Source organism: Leopardus geoffroyi, chromosome E3, assembly GCF_018350155.1.
Source record: "Leopardus geoffroyi isolate Oge1 chromosome E3, O.geoffroyi_Oge1_pat1.0, whole genome shotgun sequence".
NCBI classification, from domain to species: Eukaryota; Metazoa; Chordata; class Mammalia; order Carnivora; family Felidae; genus Leopardus; species Leopardus geoffroyi.
The window spans coordinates 23,183,064-23,207,911 of NC_059340.1; the positions used below are offsets into that span (position 1 = coordinate 23,183,064).

General features: G+C 42.7%; 2 protein-coding genes across 4 annotated transcripts in view; one reads left to right on the forward strand and one right to left on the reverse strand.

The window, feature by feature from the left end:
• DCTN5 (dynactin subunit 5) overlaps positions 1-20,006 on the reverse strand; it is a 29,942-nt gene extending 9,936 nt beyond the window's left edge. The window contains exons 1-6 of one of the 2 annotated variants that reach the window (XM_045461660.1): positions 19,799-20,006; positions 18,971-19,039; positions 13,746-13,864; positions 10,568-10,679; positions 5,906-6,008; positions 1,092-2,467 (exon numbers count right to left, since the gene is read on the reverse strand). In XM_045461660.1, coding sequence (XP_045317616.1) covers positions 2,370-2,467; positions 5,906-6,008; positions 10,568-10,679; positions 13,746-13,864; positions 18,971-19,039; positions 19,799-19,969 — 672 coding nt within the window. In that variant the 5' untranslated portion in view covers positions 19,970-20,006 and the 3' untranslated portion in view covers positions 1,092-2,369. Of the gene's footprint in view, positions 1-1,091; positions 2,468-5,905; positions 6,009-10,567; positions 10,680-13,745; positions 13,865-18,970; positions 19,040-19,798 lie in introns of those variants that run through there. The other variant, XM_045461661.1, reaches the window with a different exon arrangement.
• A 56-nt stretch (positions 20,007-20,062) lies between these two features.
• PALB2 (partner and localizer of BRCA2) overlaps positions 20,063-24,848 on the forward strand; it is a 28,001-nt gene continuing 23,215 nt past the window's right edge. The window contains exons 1-3 of one of the 2 annotated variants that reach the window (XM_045461654.1): positions 20,063-20,279; positions 22,870-22,929; positions 23,066-23,168. In XM_045461654.1, the coding sequence (XP_045317610.1) occupies positions 20,232-20,279; positions 22,870-22,929; positions 23,066-23,168 (211 nt within the window). In that variant the 5' untranslated portion in view covers positions 20,063-20,231. The remainder of the gene's footprint in view (positions 20,280-22,869; positions 22,930-23,065; positions 23,169-24,848) is intronic. The other variant, XM_045461655.1, reaches the window with a different exon arrangement.

Here is a 24,848-nt window from a genome sequence, read left to right on the forward strand (position 1 = left end):
GAAGAGTGCCTGGTACATGGGGGAACACTATGTAAGTATTAGTGACTGCCATTTTTATCACCTGTATGTGCCAAAGGTGGAACCGCCTCTAAGGTGTATCATTCCGTAGAAGCAGCAAGGTGCAAAGCTGCACGCCTACTGTGTGCTCACAGTTGTATGAATACACAGGCTGCGGTATGCATTCGTAACTGCTGCTGCATGCAGACAGTCTCTGGTAGGACACACCAAAACCTGTTCAGAGTAGTTGCCCCTGGGCAGTAGAATGTGCAATAGGGGTTCTAGACTGGGAAGTTCTACTTCACTGCATGTCCCTTTTCCACTAACTGGATTGGGTTTTTGGAATCTCGTACATGAGTTACTCAAGGCTTTTAAAATTGTGTTGAAGAAGCTTTTAAAAGATCCCACTTTCTCTTAATTTTCACTGTTCACCCACAAGATGGGCAATCAAAAAATTATATGTCAATTACATTTCAATGAAGCTGGAAGAAATAAGTTGAAAAAGAAAATGGACAGTTGCATAAAGTGGTATGCTTCCTTTTGGAGGTATTCAAACACAGGCTGGATGGTAACGTTAGACATGCCCTGCAGGATTTCACTAGCTAACAAGAGGGTAGTTTAGACAGCAACAAAGCTCTGCCAATTCCAAGATCTGCCTTTATGGTGGCACGAAAGGAGAAGTGAGTTGGGGGAGATGCCAGGAAATGACATCAATCAATCAAAACAAAGTAAAAAACTGCAACCATCACAGACTACTGATATCAAGTAGGACGCACAGCAGATGTGCTCCAAGGGCAAGCCTAGTCTCATCTTACCAGGGCACAGCTGAGTAACATGGCTATGTTGTCAGATAAGCATGGGGGGGGTGACTCCTGGGTCAGTCACTTCTTCATTGTATGAACTGGACCAGTTACCTAAGATCTTTGAGTTTTTTTCTCATCTGTAAAATGGGAACAACATCCACCTTACTGGGTTGGTGTAAACCGTAAGCAAACCAGTGAATGTCAAGTCTGTAGCAGGGCACCAGGCGTGCAGTAAAGTGCCCAAGGAACTGAGGTAGCCATCACTGGAGATAGAGAAGGATCACCTTCAAATAATCTTTGAAGTCAATCTTTTAATGCACAAACAAACAAAAAAAAAAAGACAAACCAGAAAATAGTTTTATATTGATGTAGTAGAGATAGTCACATATAGACACTTTAACCCCACAACCAGATATTAAGTTAGGACAGCTCCTGCTAGATCCTTAATCTTCAAGGCTGAACTATCCTACCCTGTTCACAGCAGAATCAGAGCATTGAGCAAAGCCAAGCTTCTCAGGCCTTCCCTTCTAAATCCTTTTAGCCCAAGAGGTCAGAGCAGAACCAAGCAGGATTGTGTTATTACCCAAGAGATGGTAAGAACAGCACTGGTAAATTCATTTACTCCTTGGGACTCTGTGCCCACAGAATGATTTAAGAGGCCCCTGTATATATACATGATCGGGTCCAGGTACAAACATTTTGGTCTTAACTGTGATGTTTATGGCAAATATAGAGCGGGTGAATGGTTCTAGGTTAGAGAACAATTGTCACAAATGCTACGTCTTCAAGGAAATAAGGCATACGTTGCTGCCTCTAAATACTGTGAGGCAAGGAGTGACTGCCAGACTAGCCCGTCCACGTGGGAGACTCAAACCTGGGTCTTTGCAAAAATAAAACCTGGGTGCTGAGGGCCTCCCCTCTAGTGAAAGCCAAAGGCCCTAGATCAGAATGCTAGGAAGTCTTTTATTCATCACCCTGGGTTAAAAGGACAGTTAAGGTCATTTTGGGAAGAAGAGAAATACTAACCACCTCTCCCTTGAAGTTTCAGTAGCAAACAGGAATCTGGGCTCTGAAAAGTCACACTTTTTCCCCCCATGAGCAACTGGGGCGACTGGCCAAATGTATTAGCTCAGGAAAGCCGAGAGCGATCCAAGTGAGCAGCTAATGGCTGAGAGCAGCACACAAGCTCCATGACCTCCACGCTGGGACAGTGCTGCGCTCGGCGGGCCTATTTCAGCAGGATCCAGTCATCCACGGGACCAAGGGGTGGGAGTGTTGGGAACAGATGATTCTGTGTTCCACAGATAATGGTATGGAGTGACTGTTAATAGATAAGGTTTAAGTACAGCATTTGGACACAACGCCTCCAGGCGTTCTGTTATTAAAGTCTTAAGAGCTTAGAACCTGGAAGGATTGAGAAATTCTAAAGAATTAAACAAAACCAGACAAACAAAAAAAGAGGGTGGAAGATATCAAAGACACTAGAGCTCTTTGTAGATGCTGGCTGGCTCACTTTGTCCCCAAGTTCATCTTAGAGCTCAACCAAATTCGAGACACAAGGCAGAGACGTTAGACCTGTGTCAAGGGCAAAAACTTCTGGTAGTAGCTCTTGGTGACGTCAATCATCAGCTCCTGGGTACATTCTGGGAGTTCCCCTGAAAACAGTCCTGGGGAAAGAAAGACCTGATCAACCAACTGGAGCCGGGGGAGGACAGCAGCTCTGATTTCGTTTAAACCCCCATAGACCCCTTTTCTTTACTCATGAGCATCTAAATCCAAGCCCTCCATCTTCAATGCTAGCAGAGTAGTTCTACTGACCACATCTCTGAGATAGTATTTGTGTGTGTGGGGGGGGGGGGGAGGGGGGGAGACAAAGAATACAATTCCCTGAATGGATAAATAAATTCCAGGTAAAAAAGGTTATTAAGGCATCTCTGACTCCACTGGAGGTTGTTTCAAGATGGATTTGTCCATCCCCTGGATTCTGGTGTGACACCCACTGGGCAAAGCCAAGGTGAACACCCTTTGAGGTAAGAAGCTGCTCTGCTGTTCATACAGTGAAACATGCAGTCCCCAAACCTGCTACATACAAGTCGTGGATGGGAGTAGAACAGAAATATCCTATAGAAAGACAAAAAATTGTATTTAAGGATTTCCAGGAAAAGTCACTCCCATATACTATGGGTGGAAGCGTACGTTCATACAACTGTCTTGAAGAGCAATTTTGGAAAATCTAGCAAAACTTTTAAAAGTTCATACCCTGTGACCTGACAATCCAACCTCTAAGAATATATCCTACAGATAACCTTGCCCAACTGAACAATACGTGTACAAGAATATTAACGCAGCAAAGTTTCTAATACTGAAAAACCAAAGGCAACATCTGATGATCCATTACACCATTACTGATGAGTTACACTATGGTACATTTATGCAACGAAAACCATGTAACCATTAACAGGAATGAGGGGACTCTCCACATACTGACAAGAAAAGATGCCCAAGATACACTGTTAAGAAGGCAAGTTTCCAAACAGAATAAAGAGTGTGAGTCTGTTTACACAGGTGTAAACAGTCTCATACATCTGTATCATGTACACAAGTATACGTATATATGCATATGAATACACATACCTATACATCACACATACAAGAACAAATACATGCACTTGCATATATAGAAAGAGAAAGTAACAGGTACAATGGAAAAAAGGTCTTAAAAATACAAAATTCTCGCAGGAACTGTTTACAAATGAACAGCCATGTTAGATTTGCAAACCTATGTTTAGGTCTGCATAGTATTTAATCTTTTTAAAAAGTTAGCAGCCAACACTTAAAAGTCCAGGGATATCACATAAAAATTCAGATTTTTAGCTCCTCATGAAACATCAGAAGATCTCACAATGTTAGGTTTGTATTCTTAGATAGCTACGGCAGGCTATTACTTCAATCACTTCTGTCTGACTCCTGTAGGCAATTTTGGCCAAAATTCTTCCCAGATGGTTTGTCTTTCACTTTGTTCCACTGGTCAGTTTCATGCAGTGGAGCCCTCCAAAAATGTGCCAGTCTTCCTGCAGCCCTACGCCTCTTTATTAAAGATGGAGATTTCCAACAGCAGTATCTAGATAGTTAGCATGTTTGTGAAACTACTGCAAATGAACATGGGAAGCATCTTGTCACAGTGCAAACAGTATAGGATTCTAAATAACGGGTCTCAAGTGCTAGTCAAGGCTTTCCCACAAACAGCTCTGACCCTGTGGACACCCACACCTTTCTATTTCCCCCATCTACGCAATGATCTCTAAGGTCTCAGGCAGCTTGAATCCTCCATCAGAACCTCTAAACACAGTGCTTATTTGCATTTCACATACGAAGTGGTGCCTCCCTGCCTCTGCCATTGGTGTCCAAAGACCATAGTTGGTGCTAAGGACCTTGAAAAAGTTAAAAGAGATCAAGATATTTCTTTGGCGGGGTGCCTGGGTGGCTCAGTCAGTTGAGCATCTGACTTCTGCTCAGGTCATGATATCACGGTTTGTGGGTTTGAGCCTCACATCGGGCTTTGCACTGACAGCATAGCCTGCTTTGGATTCTGTCTCCCTCTCTCTCTGCCCCTCCCCTGCTCTCTCTCTGAACAATAAATAAACATTAAAAAAAAAAAAAAAAGGATATTTCTCTGGCAATATGCTTCTCACCTCAGAGCAGATACCTGTTTGACAATCAACCTAAAACAACTGTAAGGGCTGTTCTGATCTGCACTTGCTAAGAATGATTAAGCTTTTCCACAATGGGAACCCCATAAGGGAGAATGACTCAGCAGGGCTCTCCTTCCTACTCTGCAAAGGCAAAAGTGCACCAAACAGCAGAATGGTCAATTTCTTCCCCAAAGAATCTGAGTGGATGATTCTGTAGATCTTTGAAACTCACAGGGGCGCCTGGGTGGCGCAGTCGGTTAAGCGTCCGACTTCAGCCAGGTCACGATCTCGCGGTCCGTGAGTTCGAGCCCCGCGTCGGGCTCTGGGCTGATGGCTCAGAGCCTGGAGCCTGTTTCCGATTCTGTGTCTCCCTCTCTCTCTGCCCCTCCCCTGTTCATGCTCTGTCTCTCTCTGTCCCAAAAATAAATAAACGTTGAAAAAAAAATATATTAAAAAAAAAAAAAAAAAAGAAACTCACAGACGATGGTCTGAGTAATGAGTTTTTTAATTGGAAAAACAACTAAACCACTCAGTGGTAGATCTCATATACTGTCAAATCTCTCTCTACATAGCATCATCCATCTGTGAATCTCTGGGGTGCCTCTGTACATGCTGCATGAGTTCAACCATATAAAACAACACAGAAAAGAGACTGTCTTGGACTGGGGGCAGGGGACATGAGGTTTTCTTCTTCCTTCTGTTTTCCAAGTTTTCTAGGATGAGAGTGTAGGACTTTTGTTTGCTCACATGTTTGGCCACTTGGAACTCTGAGCTCATGAGGGCTTTACGTGAGGGCATTCTGTGAGCCAAGGTCGAGATGGGATATATTTGCTCTTCTCGGGTGTCCTAGTGCTATCATTGGTCTTAGACTGTTTTATGTCAACTTTTCAGGTTGGACATTCCTTGGCAGTGTGGGAAGTACAAACCCCCAGCCAACATGAAGCCATAGTTAGAATTCTGTGGGACAGACTTTTCTTTTTCCACCCAGAGCCCAGGCCAAGAGAGACTTGCGTCTTTGTGCCTTTTTCCTGTCTAGTAGCAGGTTTATTCTATATCAACTTTTTATTGAGAGCTCACCCTTCAGGAAGATCTCTCCACCATGCGTGAATGTAAGGCTTTATCTCTGGTCCCCACAGCAGTATCAAACCCTAAACCACTCTATTATGAAGATGCATAAACCTAAACATGCTTATGGTATGGGTGTACTTTCCTCTTTGCTTGAAATTTCCTGGTGAACCCAATTACACATTTAAAAAGATACTGGTTACGTTTTAGATAGCATTTCAAGGGACTCTGTCGCAGGAGAATCTTTTAAATGAGCTAGATCAACATATTGTCAGAGACAGAAGTTGCACCCATTATTTTTCTGACGGAAAAAGAACTTGAGCTTTGAATATCAACACCCAAGCTTACCTGGGCAGCCGGAGAAGACAGTGAATGGCGGCACCACAGTTTCTGGGGGTAAAACTGTGTTGTCAAGAATTTTGCAGCAATCTTTCAATACACACCGGCGCCCCTGAAATGAAAATCTTGTCACTAAGAAACAGATCAGGAAGTGGAGTACAAGTTGTCCGATCTGCTGTGTAGAAAGCTATTTTGTGTTTTCTCCATTCCTGATATCATACCACAGACGGGGACAATGGCAAGAGGTTTGGCCACAGTTCTCTACTTTGGGTGGCATTTGACAAGCAGGAGGAGGTAGGGGTGTTAGTGTGTGCGAGTGTGAGTGTGTGTGTGTGCACACGTGTGTGTGTGTGTGTGTGTGTGTGTGTGTGTGTGTGTGAACTCGGGGACGGGGTATGCTAGGGACAGTTCAGGTTATCTTAAGCATTATAGACTGAAATTCAGTCTTCCAAGAATTGTACAATTTCCTTTCCTTTTTCTTTTTTTGTCATTTAGTGGACATCTATCATTTTGCTTGTCCAACATCTGTTCCCCTTTCTTCTGGTAAGAGAACCTACATTGACCCTTGGTTACCACCCCCTGCCCATCACAGTCCCCTATCCTAACCCCAAAATCCAAGCCTGGCCATGGCAACTGGTTTAGGGAATGAGCCAGATCAGTCTGATAAATCTGAACATCAGGGCTTTTGCTGGGACTACTGGGAAAAGAAGCCCTTTCCAATGGAGGTTCTAGAGAATAGGACAGATGCCTGGACCAGCTGTGTTGTTTCCATAAGGGAAAAACCTGCCTGAAAGTCTCCTAAAGGAAAGCGGGAAAGAGAAGGAGACTAATTCTCATGACATCAGTTGAACCCCTGAAGCCATTTTGTGCACAGAATTAGGATCTACTTCTGTACTCTTGGTTCATATCAGCCAATATGTTCATTTTGAAGGTTTTAGCCAAGCCTTATGCTTGACTTTATCCACTGCCTTCACTTTTCAATTCTGCCATAACCCACAGCGTTTTGAGGGCAAGAAATAAGGTCTGGTAGATTCATCCGTTTCATGGGTTAAGGCAAAGGAGAGGCTTCTATATACAGATTAGCATTGTGCCTCAGACTACCTGCAAACTAAATGAAAGTTCTGGTCTTTATTGACTGCATTTACATTACCAGGCCCTATGAGTTCACTTGTGTTTTGGTCAGTTGGTCTGATAAAGCACATTTGGCTGACAATGTGGAATTCTTAACTATCAGGACAATGCTAATGTATCCAGATCTCAGATTTTACCAAAGGATATGAAAGCTATATAAAAAATTTCCCCATTACTAAACACCCAAATTGGACACCTAGGTGGCTCAGTTGGTTGAGCATCTGCTATCAGCTCAGGTTATGATCTCAGAGTTTGTGCTTTTAAGCCCTGCATTGGGCTTACTGCTGTCAGCACAGAGCCTGCTTCAGAGCTTCTATTCCCCCCTCTCTCTGTCCCCCACTGTGTGCTCTCTCTCAAATATACACAAAACATTAAAAATAAATAAGTACCCAAATCATATGTATTTCCAGGAATTTCCAGGTAGATTGTCACATGAGTTTTTTAAAAAGCTTATACCTCTAAGTCTGAATTTTTTAAGTGACTGCTAAGCTGTCTCTGGCTAGTGGACAATAGCCTAGGCAATACCTGACAATATCTGTAGCTCAGAAACAAGTTGCAACTGTAGCTCCTCGTTCACTCTTAGAAAGTTCTCTCCCATAATTGCCTCCTATTGGCAATTTCTTTTTTATTTATTTATTTATTTATTTATTTATTTATTTATTTATTTATCTTTGAGAAAGAGAGAGTATATACATGCATGCACAAGCAGGGGAGGGGCAAAGAGAGGGAGGGAGAGAGAGAATCCCAAGCAGGCTTCATGCTGTCAGCATAGAGCCTGACGCAGGGCTCAATCTCACGAACCGTGAAATCATGATCTGAGCTGAAATCGAAAGCTGGATGCTTAACCAAATGAGCCACCCAGGCACCCCTAATGGCAATTTCAAAAATACAGCAGCCAGCCAGCTCCCCTGGTGATTTCCAAATGAACTCAAGGACATCCTATGGCACCTAAGCTCCTAATAATACAGACTAAGCACATGGGGCACTGAGTGAAATGAAACAGAATATGCTGCATCAGACATGCTACACTCATATATAGGGAATCTGCAGACAAAGGGTCCTAAAAAAAGAGCAATGTGAATAAAACTTTGCTCTGTGTATCACCAGCCACCACACCTGCTGTAGTAGGCACCTGCCGAGTCCACTAGTTAGCCGTTCTGCCCACTCAGACAAATGATGCTTAATCAGCTTTCAGAGCATTCTGGGAAAACTCAATTAAATAGCAGCAAAAGTAAAAACGCCAGTACTTCTTAGGCATGAGTGGATTGGCAACAGATGAGAAGGTTAAAAGCTGAAACTACTTCTTTATTCTTTCGTGGTGAACTTTTCAAGGAGGAGTCAAGAACTACGTGTTACCACTATTACAGCTACCTTTATCTCCTTATACAAGTTATTTAGCATCTCTGAGCCTTGGTTTCCTCATCTGTGAAACAGGACATAAAACCAAACCTGCAGGGATGCTCTGAGGATTAGAGATAATAAATGCAAAGCTCACAGTACAATAACGATGCCTGTTAAGATTGCTTGTTAGTCTTTACCTGTAGGCATTCAGGCAGTTCTGATTGACATCTATACCTTCACACATCCAAACAAGAGTTAGAACACCAAATGGGTGCTAGAGGAAGGATCTGTGGGTCATGGGGTCAGCTGGACTCAAAGAATTCCTGCTAGCTCCGAGATTCTAGAATTCTAAAAGAATTTTTCTCTTGAGATTACTTGAGGATTTGTAAAGGCTCAGCAAATAAATACTGCCAATACCCAATAGTGACTATTTCATGAACTGATGTATCGAAAAGTGGCCTAAAAAGCAAAATACAGGACAAGAAGACTAGAATTCCCTAAGCACTGGGAAGAGCATTTGGATTTCAACATTTCAGATATTTTGCTCTGGGGATAAAGGACAGGACTAACACCTAGCCTACTATGAGGATGTCATCACTTTGCTGCAGAAAATGTCAGAAAAAATCCAGCTGTGGGGTGCCTGGGTGGCTCAGTCAGTTAAGTATCCGACTTTGGCTCAGGTCATGATCTCATGGTTTGTGGGTTCGAGCCCCGAGACAGCACAGAGCCTGCTTGGGATTCTCCCTTTCTCTTTGCTCCTCCCTGATTCACGCTCTCTCTCTCTCTCTCCCTCTCTCTCTCTCTCTCTCTAAGTAAATAAATAAACTTAAAAAAAGAAAAGAAAGAAAAAAAGAAAAAGAAAAATCTAACCATGGCTTAGAAAACCAACTCTTGTTGGACAGGATGAGTTTCACTATTTTCCCCCTTCAACATCATGCCAAACTAAAGACTCTCTCTGTCTCTGATACATACAAGGGGACTCCTTTGGAGGAGAATGGTTGGCAAAACAACAACTTCCCTTAATTATGACTAACCAAGTCAGATTTCCACAGTCATGTGGCTCTCCACTACATGGTCCATCTTTGCTTGTGGCTTGTGGAATGTGACTGCATGGTTTCAGGATGTATTTTTTAATTTGTTTATTTATTTATTTTGAGAGAGAGAGAGAGAGAGAGAGAGAGAGAGAGACAGAGACATCATGAGCAGGGGAGGGACACAGAGAAAGAGAGAGGAGAGAGAATCCCAAGTAGGCTCATGCTATCAGCTCAGTTCAATTCACGTGGGAATCAAACTCATGAACCATGAGATCATGACTTGAGCCAAATCAAGAGTCAGACGCTTAACCGACCGAGCCACCCAGGAACCCCAGATTCAGCAAGTATTTTGATACTTGAGTCTTGTCCAGAGCAGAGAGCTGCCTCTGCATTATTGGGAACAGCCATTTAAAAACATGAAAAGTTCTTGGCTTTCCCAAGAATCTAGAATTTGGGTACAAATTTAAAATACAGGAAACACCTTCCCTAAACCTTAAGGCAGTTCAGCTCCAGTCATTAATATTCTCACCCAGGATGTTCCCCTAAATCCCAACTGAAATCAAGCTCTTCATCTATGAAATACTAAGAAATCCAAATCTGTAAAGCCACGGCTGGATGTAACAAGTGGATGCCAAGGCTCCTATGGACCAGGGTCCTACAGGTTCCACTGAGAAAGGGCCACTTGTACTCTGCACACCTATCACCCTGAACTACTTGCACTTTGCCTAATGTCATCCCCTTTGACCCACTAGACTGTATGTTCCTGGAGGTAAGGCAACAGGTAGGCCATAGAATCGGCATGGCTATTCATGCCGCCTGGGTTCGAATCCCAGCTCTACCACTTAATAGCCCTGTCAAATCCCCTAATATCTAAGGTCTTCAGGCTTCTCACTCACAAATAGGGATAATAATAGTACTATCACCCTTGGATGGTTATGAGGGTCAAATAAGATCATCAAAGGAAAGTTCAACATCATATAGAAGAGGTTTGGTAAAGTTTAGCCATGATTTTTAATGCCTAAAAAACTCCAAATCCAATAATAATTCCAGTAGGCCAGAAACTACTTCTACCCTCCTTGGTCACAAAAGTGGAGGCCCATTGATGTGAGGGACGTGAGCTTGAGGGGAAGGGAGGACATTTAGCCAGCCAAGACATTATACTCACAATCACACAGTTCTTGCCAACGTGAACGTAAGAGCCAATCTGAGCTGCGTTGACCACACAATCTTCCTCAATAAAGACATGGTCCCCGATATGTAAAGGAAAAAATGCAACACTAGAGAAGGAAAAGATGAACAAACAAAAAAAAGTCAAGGTGATGTGCTCTTGGTAGAGGTTTATAGAACTACAGACCATATTCTCAACTTTATCGTCTCATCTTAATAAGACTGCTCCTAGTAAGGAAAGAACTCTCAGGCTAGGGGAATTCTATAATGTTGAAGATGAATGTGATTACTAGCTCAAAATCAGAAATATTAGACCAGGCAGTGTGCAAAGAAACAGCAAGGCAGAAGGAGCAAGGCCTTCCAAGCTAAAAGAGCTGGCACCAAATGAATGAATGTTTTGCTCATTCCTGCCTCCTTGAAAATGCTCATAGGTCACATTTTCAGTAATCTGCTCTACAGGGCTTCAAGGAACTGACATCAGGTTTTGAGGATGTATCTTCTAGCATTCAGCATTCCAAACATTTGTATATTCACTGATTTTCCTGAATGCCTACTATATGCCAGACTCTACGCTAGGGAACTGGAGATATAATATTAAGCAAAAGGTACATAACCCTGCCCACGAGGAGCTTGCAATCAAGAGAAGAGAGATTAAATAAATGATTATCTAAGTAATTAATTACAACTGTGATTAGTGCTACAGACGAAAAGCACCAAAATATGAGAGTATACCATGAGAGTATATAACTACCTAAATTGGTAGTTTGGTAAAAGTTTAACTGAAAGTGATACGTAAGCCAAGACATGAAGGATGAGTAGGAGTCAGGAGGCTTTCTCCAGACTTCTGACATCATTCTCATTCTCTAGGATTCCTCAAATGTCATGGACAGTGGTTCTAGGATCGCATTTACAGATAACTTCAATACATTGGGATATAAAATATTTGGACTGGAACTAAAATAAAGTAGTTGGATGCTCACTGGCTCTTTCTAGTCCTGTGTTCTATTTTGTCAGGAATATTTTATTGGAGACGGTATCTGTCCTCTGAGGACGTATAATTTATTTAAATCTTCCTTAATCCATTCGTATTTTTGATCTGCACCCCTTGTGTGACCATGAATTCCTTGATCTCATCACAGTCTACAGCAGAACCGTCATTTAATTTTAAATTAAAAATTCCAGGGACGCCTGGGTGGCTCAGTCAGTTAAGTGTCCAACTCTTGATCTCAGCTCAGGTCATGATCTCAGGGTTTGTGAGTTTGAGCCCTGTGTCGGGCTCTGCACTGACAGTGCAGAGCCTGCTTGGGATTCTCTCCCTCTCTCTCTGCCCCACTCCCACTCATGTTTTCTCTCTCTCTCAAAATATATAAACTTATAAATTAATTAATTAATTAAAATTCCAAACCTGATATTCTTATCTGGTTCTATTTTCTATTATCTAGTTCTGGTACTGAGATATGTGGGACGGGAGTAGGGAGAATCCACACACACTCTCTCTCTTTTTTTTCATGTTTTTTATTTTGAGAGAGAGAGAGAGAACACACACAAGCAGGGGAGGGGCAGAGAGAGGAGAGAGAGAATCCCAAGCAGGTTCCATGCTCAGCACAGAGCCTGACATGAGGCTTGATCTCATGAATTGTGAGATCATGACCTGAGCCGAAATCAAGAGTTGGAAGCCCAACTGACTGAGCCATCCAGGCGCCCCCAAACTCACTCACTATTCATGTGTTGCTAGTTACACTTCTGTACTTATGTATTTCTCATGTGGACTATTCTCATTTATATATCCTTCCAATTCACCAATAAACCCCATGTTTATTATTTATTCTCGGTGCTTTCCTGGGACCATATCCAGCCCAGTAATGCCATTATCAGAAGGGAAAGTCAACAACTCCAACAGAGTACCTGTCACAGTATGGAACCACAAAAGGCTACCAAGAGGTTTTCTAGTTTTCCCCCAATTGCCTTCTGAGCTAATGAGCAAATGTTTTCATGTGAATGACTTACAGACTCCCTGCTCTAATTCCTGTATGTAATGGAAAGTCTGGAGTCTGACCTCATTCTGAGGAATGCAGGATCATTTCTGCATGTTCCTAGGTATTACAGTCTCAGTTTGTTGCTCTGTTCTCTGTTCCTCCCTAACCATGTACATAGCCCTATGACAGGAGCGTGATATTATGCAGTGTCTATCACATTACACTATCATATTTTATAGTAGCCATCTATTTATGTAATTGTTTCTCCCACTAGGTTTTGAGAACTTTGAGGCAGGAACGCAATTTCACCCATCTTTACATACCCAGCTTGTATCCTAGTGACTGACATAAAAAAAGCACTCAGTAAATGCTTGCTGACTTACTCAATGACATGCAGACGGTGCCACAGGTAGAAGCCAGGAGGGAAAAGAGGGAGAGGCAAAAACAAAAAACAAAAAATAAACGAAAGCCCAAAACCAGCACATTAGGCATAGTGGACAGTTTTCCTGCCCTGTCCATGTCCTTTCTTGGGCAATCCTTATTCTTGGGCCCACAGTGGGCCTGACCTGACCCTGCCCTCCGGGTCACAACTGTTAAGACAGGGGTGGAGCACTCAACTCAAGCTGAGCCAATCAGATTTCCTCTCCCAAGATTCTGGAAATAAGACCTAAAATCCTCGGTCGGTATCCACTGAAGCTTAAGTGGAGAATAGATATAAGTTATGGGCTGAGGCAGCAAGGCTGGCTTCATGAGAAATGGGGGAAGACAAAGCCAATGTACAAGAGAGGGGAGGGAAGCAGAAACACAGAGACAAGGACAAATAAGAAACAGTATAATCTCAGTAAGAGAGTGACAGACCAGTCATCGTGATTCTGTCTAGCTGTCCAGGCACAGGCTCTAGTCCCTTGTGAGGCTTGGCACCTTCTCCTACCCTGAGATTCCATTAAATATGTCCCTGTCTCTTTTGCCAGAATCCCCTTTGCTTTTTTTTTCTAGGTTAAGTGGATTCTGTTTCTGGGAACCAACCAACAACTAAACTAAGACCACCACCACCAGAGTTGTGTTCGTCAGAGTGAAGTCTTCTTTCATGTCCCAAACAATAGCACAGCCCTGCTCCTCACACCACACCTCAACACACGGAACACACCACCAGTAGCAGATTCTTGCCCAAGACCCAAACAAGGTAATTAAATTGCATACCCTTTGCTGAATTTCTTGAAAGGTGGCCTTATGACACTCCGGCTTTTCACAACGCAATGACGTCCAACTCTCACATTTGCCAGATCCCCTCGGATAATACAGTCGTTCATCACAATGGTCTACAAAACAAAGCACATTTAAAAAATAACTACCAGTACAGCTGAAAACACAACAGAAAAGAGTAGGTAGCAAGACACCTACTGAAGTTATGCTTTGATCTACTGAGTAACGTGTTCTGGCAAAAGGGATAACTTGTAAGGTAAAAAGAATGGCCTTCATAACACTGATTTAGTTGAAGAGGTTCCCAGTATATCCCATAAATAGGACTCACTGAATAAACAGACGTTTGCTGAGAATATGGTACCCCCCGAGTTCACTTACCTATTCAGGTTCACTTGGTTCCACCTGTCCCCAAGCCTGACCTGCTACCTGCTCAGTGAAAGTCCAGGCTGCCCCTACCTTTGTCCGACCTCCCAATACTACTATCTTCAACTTCATGCTCCCACAGGTAGACCTACTGAGTTTCTGGTTCCTCTTCCCAATTCTAGACTCAGATGAAGTGCTACGCTGCAGGGTATATCCAGCTTCCCCAAAGATTGCCGGGATGGGCTGCAGGGTGGATAATGTAATCAGAAGTTTTTAGGGGGATTAATGCCCCATGCTTAGTAAAAAGTAGGCATTCTTGAAATGTCTTTTGAATAAATGAATAAATAGGGTAAAAAAAAAAAAGTGCATATGGCTGTAGTTCTAGCCAAAAAAGTAAGCAAGGGACCAGGCCTTATGTATGCTGAGCACAGAAGCTTAGGCTTATATCCCTAGAGGATATAAGGAATCAATGAAAATTTTTAAGTGGAGGATTAACACAGTGAATCTTTGGTTTAAAAACACTACTCTGAAAACAGCCTAGAATCTGCATGGAGAGAGCAGGTAAGACTGGAGGAAAAGTGGCCCGTTAGATGACTACAGTGGATCAAGGTAAAATGAAAGAATGGGCCTCCTCTATGACAACAGCTGTGCATGAGAAAAAGAGAAATAAATTCAAGGTAGAGGAATCTGATCAAGCCTCCAGATCTACTAATTAAAGGGCAGAAAAGGGGCATAGAGACTGCATTCAACAACTTGTGCAAATAGAACTGGCCAAATCCAAAACTTGAAAATTCTACGGTACAGTGAGCCAGTTTCCTTAACATATAAGTAGCATGAGGAGAAAAAACAGGCTGGGGGAAAAGAACTATTACAGATTTAAAGGGCCCTGAGAGGGCATCTGGCTGGCTCAGTCGGTTGAGTGTCCGACTTTGGCACAGGTCATGATCTCACAGTTCGTGAGTTCAAGCCCCACATCGGGCTCTCTGCTTTCAGTGCAGAGTCTGGAGCCTGCTTTGGATCCTCTGTACCCCTCTCTCTCTCTGCCTCCCCTCTCCTGCCCCCACCCCCGCTCATGTTCTGTCTCAAAAATAAATGAACATTAGAAAAAAAAAAATAATAAAGGGCCCTGAGAAATATATCAACCAGAAGCAATGTGCACTTGACCTTATTTGGATCCTGATTTGAATAAACCAACTGTTAAAAGACATATTAAGACACTAGAAAGATGGAACATGGACCGAGGATTAGATGATATTAGGAAATTACTGGCTTCTTAAAAAATATAATAGGGGTACTCTACTTATTTTTAAAGTTTTTAAATCTCAGTGATACATATTGAAATATTTATGAGTGAAATAATACAATGTGTGCAATTTGCTTTAAAAATACCCAGCCCCTCACCTTGGTCAAAATAGGTATGGGTTTACAGGACAGGTAAAGATGAAACAGAATGTCAGAATATTGCTAATTGCAGAAGCTGGTGAATGAACATATGGAGATTCATTATATGTTCTCTCCACTTTTGCACATGTCTGCAAGTTCCATAATAATACTGTTCATCTATAAAAAGTAATGAGCTATAAGTCCACTAACGAACACAACATGGATAAATCTCAAAAACATTATGCTGAATGAAAGAAGCCTGACGACAGAGTACATGATTGCCATTATAAGAAACTCTACAAAATGAAAAGCTAATCTATATTAGTTTTACACCAGTGGTTACCTGGAGCCAAGGGTAGGAGGAGGACTGACTACAGAGGGGTCCAAGGAAAATGAGGGTGATGGAACATTTTACACCTTAATTGTAGTAGTGGCTGCATAGGTGTATGCATCAGTCAAAACATGTCAAACTACACACTTAAAATGGGCACACTTTATTATATGTAAATTATACCTCAATAAAGATAATTTTTCCTTTATTTTTTTATTGTTTTTTTCTAAATATAATTTATTGTCAAGTTAGCTAACATACGGTGTATACAGTGTGTTCTTGGCTTCAGGAGTAGATTCCCATGATTCATTGCTTACATATAACACCCAGTGCTCATCACAACAAGTGTCCTCCTCAATGCCCATCACCCATTTTCCCCTCCCCATCATCAACCCTCAGTTTGTTCTCTGTATTTAAGAGTCTCCTATGGTTGGGGTGCCTGGGTGGCTCAGTTGGTTGAGCATCCAACTTTGGCTCAGGTCATGATCTCAGAGCTCGTGAGTTCGAGCCCCACATCGGGCTCTGTGCTGACAGCTCAAGAGCCTGGAGCCTGCTTCCGATTCTGTCTCTCCCTCTCTCTGCCCTTCCCCAGCTCACACTCTTGTCTCTCTCTCTCTCCCTCTCAAAACCAAATAAACATTATAAAAAAAAAAGAGTCTCTTATGGTTTGCCTCCCTCTCTGTTTGAAACTACCTTTTTCCCCTTCCCTTCCCCCATGATCTTTTAAGTTTCTCAAATTCCACATAGGAGTGAAAACATATGTCTTTCTCTGACTGACTTATTTCACTTAGCATAATACCCTGCAGTCCCATCCACATTGTTGCAAATGGCAAGATTTCATTCTTTCTCATTACCAAGTATATATAAACATCTTCTTTATCCATTCATCAGTTGACAGACATTTGGGCTCTAATAAAGATAATTTTTAAAATGTTCCATTATATGGGGGTGCCTGGGTAGCTCTGTCAGTTAAGCATCTGACTCTTGACTTCAGCTCAGATTGTGGTCCTAGGGTCATGGGATTGAGGGATCAAGCCCCATGTTGGGGCTCGCTTAAGATTCTCTCTCTCTCCCCCTCTGCCCCTCTCCTCTGCTTGTTCGCACTCTCTCTCTCAAAATAAAATAAATTAAAATTAACCCCCCCCCCCCAGATTTCCAGTTTCTTTTGAGAAAATCAGAGCTCTGGAAATATAGGCCTATATTCCCACATGGCAACAACCACCTTGAGCTTAACTAGGACCCAGATTCTCCACTTTACCAGGCCCCGCCACTCTGTTGTTGGCACCCAGTCTTCTTTAGTCATCTGATCTCTATCTACCCCGGCAGAAACTATGACACCTGATATAAGGGCTTAGGAAAATAGAAATTTCAAAATTCTGAAAGGGACAAAACAAAAAACTAGAAACAAAATAACTAATAGGACAGGGGATAAATGGAATTTTACACAGCAGTGAAAATACACAAACCACAGTGAATCTTAGAAACAGAACTGAGAACAATGGTACTTAGTGAGTGTGATATGTGTTCCCTATTGTGATTATTTTAATGACTGAGTTTAAAAAAAGTAAGTAACAGAAAGCCAAGTAAAGCCAAAGCCAAATGGATACAGAGCTTCTATATGAGTGATGAAAGTTTTGGAAATAGATAGTGGTGATGGTTGCACAGTGGTTGTACATATCACATTTTATTGTTTTTTCAATATATGAAGTTTATTGTCAAATTGGTTTCCATACAACACCCAGTGCTCATCTCAAAAGGTGCCCTCCTCAATACCCATCACCCACCCTCCCAACATATCACATTTTAAAAAAACAAACCTTCCATACAAAATCACAGAAAATGTCCTGAAATTAGCTAAGGGATTTCTAAAAATCCTCCACATGAGTGTTCTAACTCTGTGCAGAAACAGTGTGTCTATAATTACTAATCATACCTAATTACTGAACTATATTTCTATTAAATCTCATAGTATGATGAGCTAATGGAGACAGTAATTGAGTCTCTACTGAAAAAATCTGTGATTGCTTGATTACAGTGAGACTACTTTCCCTCTGGAAGTTAGAGATGTAACATTTCAAAGAAAATTGGCAGGAAAAAAACCGTGGACTTCAATGTCTGTCAAGCTCAAATATATCTTGGTATTTTCTCTGGTTCTGAAATGTCGTAATATTATTCCCATGTTTATACTCCTCTCTATGCTATTTCAATTTATTCAGACTACAAGATTCTCAGCCTTTCATATTCCATTTTGCAAATTCGTTTCATAGTTTAGCGTCTTTCTCAAGTCTCAAATCAATTTTAAGAGTTTGTTAATACTGAACTATTATTAGTAAACCGTTAATTATATTACTACTACTTTATAGTTTCTTTTTTTTTTTAGTTTATTTACTTCGAGAGAGAAAGGGAGAGTGGGGAAGGGGCAGAGAAAGAGAGAGAGAGAGAGAGACAGAGAGAGAGAGAATCCCAAGCAGGCTCTGCACCACCAATGTAGAGCCCAATCAATGCAGGGCTTGAACTCAACTCACGAACTGCAAGATCATAACCTGAAATGAAGTTGGATGCTTAACCGACTAAGCCATCTAGCAGCCCCTACTTTATAGTTTCTACACTAAAATATTTTGTTGCCTATTTATATTTGTATTTAGTGGTTAAGGCACACTACAGCGCTTTGCAATAATTTCAGTTCTGGGTGCCACTGTATTTTGTTCCTGGCATAAAGAAAAAAGGTTTTCTGTTGTCTTCTTTCATGGAATCTTTTTTTGTATTCAACAGAATTTGGAGAATGAAAAAAGGAAAATTTTTAGTAAGTTTTTTTTTAATGTTTATTTATTTTTGAGAGAGAGACAGAGCGTGACCAGGGGAGGGCAGAGAGAGAGAGGAAGACACAGAAGCTGAAGTAGGCTCCAGGCTCCAGTTGTCAGCACAGAGCCAGACACAGGGCTCGAACCCACAAACTGCGAGATCATGACCTGAGCCAAAGTCAGAGATTTAACTGACTGAGCCACCCAGGGGCCCCCCAAAAAGAGAATTTTTAAATGCATAGCAACAAATGGGAGATGTGGTAACATATTATCTGTCCTGCTAATGTGATAATTAGTGGACAGAAAGCAAAAGTATGCATCCTGGGGCTGGCTGTGTCTCTTACCTTGCCATTGAGAACGATGTTCTGACTTCCACACAACACAGACTGGCGACTAACTTTGTTTCCAGATGCCTGAAAGGAAAGAGCAGAAAATAGGGGTGAGAAACTAAGTGGGTTCTGGGCTACAAGTTTCCATCCGGAAAGCTCTCCTATTGGAGAGAAAAGCGCTTGAAATGTGATGTAGTCTTCAATGGAATGAGTCCGGCAAATTAACAAAGCAAGGATAGATTAGGAAACTGGAGACTCCAGGAATGGATCCAGAATTTGGATGTGGTAGGTCTAGAGCCTACTAACATTAGAGCCATTGATTCAAGTTTCAGTTCTATACTTACAGCCCTAAATCCAGGATAATGACTTTACCCATATCAGAGGTACAAGAATTCAGTAAAGAAATAATAATAGCAATGACGACTGAGCACTTACCCTACCTGGAGCAATTTACACGCATCATGTATCGACTCCAAAGAACCTAACCGTCTTTTAGCACATGGTAACAAAGTACGACACATTAGCTTTAAACAAACAAAACAAACAAAAAAAACCTCTGAAAGGCCCGAAGCCTGGAATTGCTATTAGTATTAGGGTGGATGAGACGTATCCTGCTTTCTGGAAGGCTTTTTATCTCTACGATGAAATCATGAATAAATTTAAAAAGCCTAAACTGGCCATGCAGGGAATAAGTAACAAAGCTGAGCCATTCACGAAGTGATCCTACGTAATCTCGGACTAAACGCCAAAGCGACCCGGGTGGGGCAGGGGCAGGAGGGGGGCACCAGCCTCAAAGGGACGCAGGCTTGGAAACGGGAGAAAGATGCCTGGACACAAGCGCACCGTCTCGATGTACTCCGACTTGTTATAAAGCAGCTCGCCCAACTCCATTGCCACCAACTTCTTTCCGCAGCTCCGGCTCCTGTCAAAGCCTACCAGCCGGTCAGTCTGACTGGGATTCGGACTACTTCCGGCCGCTCCTCCACTTCCGCCCTGGGCATCCGGCGCTCTCATCCGCAGCTCGGCTCTCCTCTAGGCGGCCCCGCTCCCTTACTCGGCCGTCTCCGGCTGCGCATGCGCAGGCTAAGCGGTGGATGTAATTGGCTGTGGGTGACGGCGCGCCAAGCCCGCATGTGCCACCTGGTAGCGCCCTGGGGAAGATCCCGGGCGCAGAGTTTCCTTCCCGGGTGCTTCCGGGGCCCAAGGCCAGCCGGCGTCCTCGTGTCTGCAGGCCCGGGGCCGGGGACGGCTGTTCCTTCCGTTCGGCTGCGGCCCGATGGAAGAGCCTCCCGGGAAACCTCTCAGCTATGAGGAAAAGGAAAAGGTGCCGGGGTGTGAGGGAAGGGCCGAGTCGGAACTCTGACCCCTTGCGCAGGCTTTAGGCGTGTGTTTGTTTCCTCTGCCGTCCCGGGTAGGCAGTGATCTCTGACCTCTGGACGCAGCGGGAGTGAACGTATGGATGGAAGAATGCTGAGCTCACGTGGTGGCATTTAAAGAACAAATTTTCTTACAGCAGTAATGCCTAAATACGTACGAAATGTAAAACTGGATAAAGCCAAAGTCCCCTTTGACATCCTCTTCACTCCCACACTCTTTCTCACCCTTGGCTTCTCCCACCCACTCCCTTAGGGAAATCTCTGAACAGCCGGTGCTTCGGATCTTTTCGTGTGTCTAATGGACGGAGGTGGGGGGATTGGAGGGGTGTGATTTATTCCCTGGCCACCAAAAAGTGATGTGTATCTTTTTGTTCATAAATGGTCTGATCTGAATGGTTCTACAACGTCCATTTTACTTATCCGTGTTTCATCCATGTCGATACATGTTAATCTGGCTTCTGTGTAGTGTTATGTATTAACGGAAGTGCATTCTTGTCTTTAGACATTACTCTGCTGAGAGACTTTGAGGTTGTTTCCAGATTTTGCTTCTACTATAGATGCTCTGACCGACCGTCCTTATTCATGCCATCTTGTGCTAGTGCTGATGTTAATTTGAATGTATCTTGTGCTGGCTGTTTGAGGCGTTGTGCTAAACTCTTCATTCATATTAACTCATCAGTCTTCTTAGTTTACCTTCCCTTGGGGAGTGAGATAGGTCATTTCCAAGTCAACAAAATAATTCTCAGATGATGATAAGGTTGGTGATAAAGAGGACCCTGTGAGAAGCAGTCTAGCACAGAGGTTAAGAGCACAGATCCTAGGGACGCCTGGGTGGCTCAATTGGTTAAGTGTTGGACTCTTGGTTTCCGCTCAGGTCATCATCTAATGGTTTGTGGATTCAAGCCCTGCCTCCAGCTCTGTGATGAAGCACGGGGCCTGCTTGGGATTCTCTTTCTCTCCCTCTCTCTCTCTCTGCCCTTCCCCGTTCTTGCTCTTTCTCTGTCTCTCTCAAAATAAATAAATAAACTTAAAAAAAGAGCACAGATTCTAGAACTCAACTGTATGGTTTTGGATCATACCATTTATAAACTGTGTGATCTTGGTTGAATTGCTTTCCCTTAGATCTTTTTTTTTTTTTTTTTTTTTAATTTATTTATTTTAAGAGAGAGAGAGAGCAGGAGTGGGGTAGGGGCAGAGAGAGAGGGAGAAAGAACTCCAAGCAGGCTCCATCCACACCATCAGTGCAGAGCCCGACGCGGGGCTGAAACTCACGAACTGTGAGATGATGACCTGAGCCAAGATCAAGAGTCATGCTTAACCGACTGAACTACACACATGCCCCTTTCTTGGATCTTCTTAAAGCCAGCTTCTTCTTACTTCAGGTTTGGGCTCAAATGGTAGTCCTCAGAAATGCCTCTCTGGCCACGCTACCTAAAGTAGATCAGGCAGAGGCGCCTGGGTGGCTCAGTCGGTTAAGCATCCGACTTCAGCTCAGGTCACGATCTCACGGTTCGTGGGTTCGAGCCCCGCGTCGGGCTCTGGGCTGATAGCTCAGAGCCTGGAGCCTGCTTCGGATTCTGTGTCTCCCTCTCTCTCTGCCCCTCCCCTGTTCATGCTCTGTCTCTGTCTCAAAAATAAATAAAAAACATTAAAAAAAAATAATAAAGGGGCGCCTGGGTGGCGCAGTCGGTTAAGCGTCCGACTTCAGCCAGGTCACGATCTCGCGGTCCGTGAGTTCGAGCCCCGCGTTGGGCTCTGAGCTGATGGCTCAGAGCCTGGAGCCTGTTTCCGATTCTGTGTCTCCCTCTCTCTCTGCCCCTCCCCCTTTCATGCTCTGTCTCTCTCTGTCCCAAAAATAAATAAACGTTGAAAAAAAAAATAATAATAAAGTAGATCAGGCACTCTCACATCTCCCTGTTGATCTGGGTACTGATTACCATGTGATATCATCTTATCTGTGTATGCGTTTTTTTGTTAATTATCTGCATCCCTCACTCTGCCTAAGCTTTACCACTCTATCTTTAGCGCCTGAAACAATAACTGACACACTGTGTTTATACCTGACAAGAGATGCATTTGTTGATTGTCTGAGGATGCCAGCTCCTGCCGCCAGGGATCTCACAGTGAGAAGGGGGAACAGAAGTAAACAGACAGCATAGTGGATATAATAAGTACTGTGATAAAGGAAGCACAGCAGAGAGGTGGCATGTCTAACCTTGATTTCGGGAAGGACCTAGAAGTCTACCCAAGGGAAGTAAAATTAAGTTGAGGCTTGAGGAATCAGAAGGACTTAGCAAAATGAGTTGGGGAGGAAATGCTTCAGGTGGTGGGAACAGTTTATGTAAAGGTGCTAAGATACTGGAAAGCTTGGTGCTTTGTGAGAAGTGAAAGTAGTGTGGGTGCCTGCTACTCCTCTGCCGTCTGCTGCTGAGGGACCTACTAAGCCCTGCACACTCAGGTCTGATAGACACTGTGTCCCTTCCCTCTGACTCTTTCTTTCCACCTGCTCAGCATTGTTTGCTGTTTTTCTTCTTCCAGTTGAAGGAAAAGTTAGCGTTCTTGAAAAGGGAATACAGCAAGACGCTGGCCCGCCTCCAGGTAAGTGAATCTTATTCTCTCAAATTGAGGTATCACAGTATGAACTATATACAAACAATTCTTCCTAATAATAAAGCTTTAAGATAAACCTTCTTTGTCTTAAATTTGTTCCGTAAGCTGTTTTTGTTTTCTGTAGCGTGCCCAAAGAGCTGAGAAGGTTAAGAATTCTGTTAAGAAAACAGCAGAAGAACATGATTGCTTGTTCCAGCAGGACATTTCACCACAGCTAAACCACTCAGGTGAAGCTAGCCCGTTTACTTATGCTTGCTTTATTATTCATTTTCCGGGTATATTTGGTTGTGGTTCTTTTTCTCACAGCCAGAAGATAAAGACTAGCCATAGACTCTTTTTAAAGAGTATGTATAATTCACTGGTTCTTTGTGTACTCACAAGACTATGCAACCCTCATCACCATCTAATTCCAGCATGTTTTCACCATCCCCAAAAGAAGCCTTGTAGCCATCCTACCCATAACCCCTGGCAACCACTAATCTACTTTCTCTGTGGATTTACCTATTCTGGACATTTCATATGAATGGAGGCATACACTATGTGACCTTTTGTGATTGACTTCTTCCATTTAGCGTAATGTTTCCAGCAGTCATGCCTCCATACACACATCCAAGCATGCGTCAGCACTTCACTCCTTTGTGCAGCTGAGTCCTATTCCATTGGATAGATGATGTGCCATGATTCATGTATCCATTCATCAGTTGGTGGATATATGGGTTGTTTCTACTTTCTGCTTATTATGAATTTTGGCTATTATGCTGCTATGAACATTCATCCGCAAGTGTTTGTATAGATGTATTTTTTCAGTTCTTTTGGGTACATACTTAGGAACGGAATTGTGGGGTCATATGGTAATTCTCTGTTTAACTTTTTGAGAAACTGCCAAACTCTTTTCTACAACATCAGTACCATTTTACATTCCCACCATGATGCACAAGGATTCCTGTTTCTACACATCCTCACCAACATTTGTCATTTTCTGTTTTTTTTTTTTAATTTTTTAACGTTTATTTATTTTTGAGAAGAGAGAGACAGAGCATGAGCAGGGGAGGAGAGAGAAAGAGGGAGACACAGAATCTGAAACAGGCTCCAGGCTCTGAGCTGTCAGCACAGAGCCCAACGCGGGGCTCAAACCCACGAACTGTGAGATCATGACCTGAGCCGAAGTCGGACACCTAACAGACTGAGCCACCCAGGCGCCCCCATTTTCTGTTTTTAAAATTATAACCATCTTGGTGGGTGTGAAGTGGTATCTCATGGTGGTTTGGATTTGTGTTTCCTAGTGACTAATGATATGGAACATCTTATGGCTTGTTGGCCATTTGTATATTTTCTTTTTTTTTTTTAATTTTTTTTTTTTTTTCAACGTTTATTTATTTTTGGGACAGAGAGAGACAGAGCATGAAAGGGGGAGGGTCAGAGAGAGAGGGAGACACAGAATCGGAAACAGGCTCCAGGCTCTGAGCCATCAGCCCAGAGCCTGACGCGGGGCTCGAACTCACGGACCGCGAGATCGTGACCTGGCTGAAGTCGGACGCTTAACCGACTGCGCCACCCAGGCGCCCCCATTTGTATATTTTCTTCAGAGAAGTATCTACTCAAGTCCTTTGCCAATATTTTAATTAGGTTATATGTCTTTTTGTTCAATTATAACTGTTCTTAATATATTCTAGCTATTAGATGCTTATCAGATGCATATTTCATAAATTTTCTCCCATCTGTAATCAATAAACTGGTTTTTTTTTTTTTTTGGTTGAATTGTTTAGTTGATCTTTTCCCCTTTCAACTTTTAGACATTATATTTATTGTGTAAACATTGGAAAGATTTTTTTTTTTTGATTAAGCACTTCTATAGAGTGCTTTTCCTCTATAGAGGAAAAAAATCTAGCTGGAAGTATTCTAAAAAA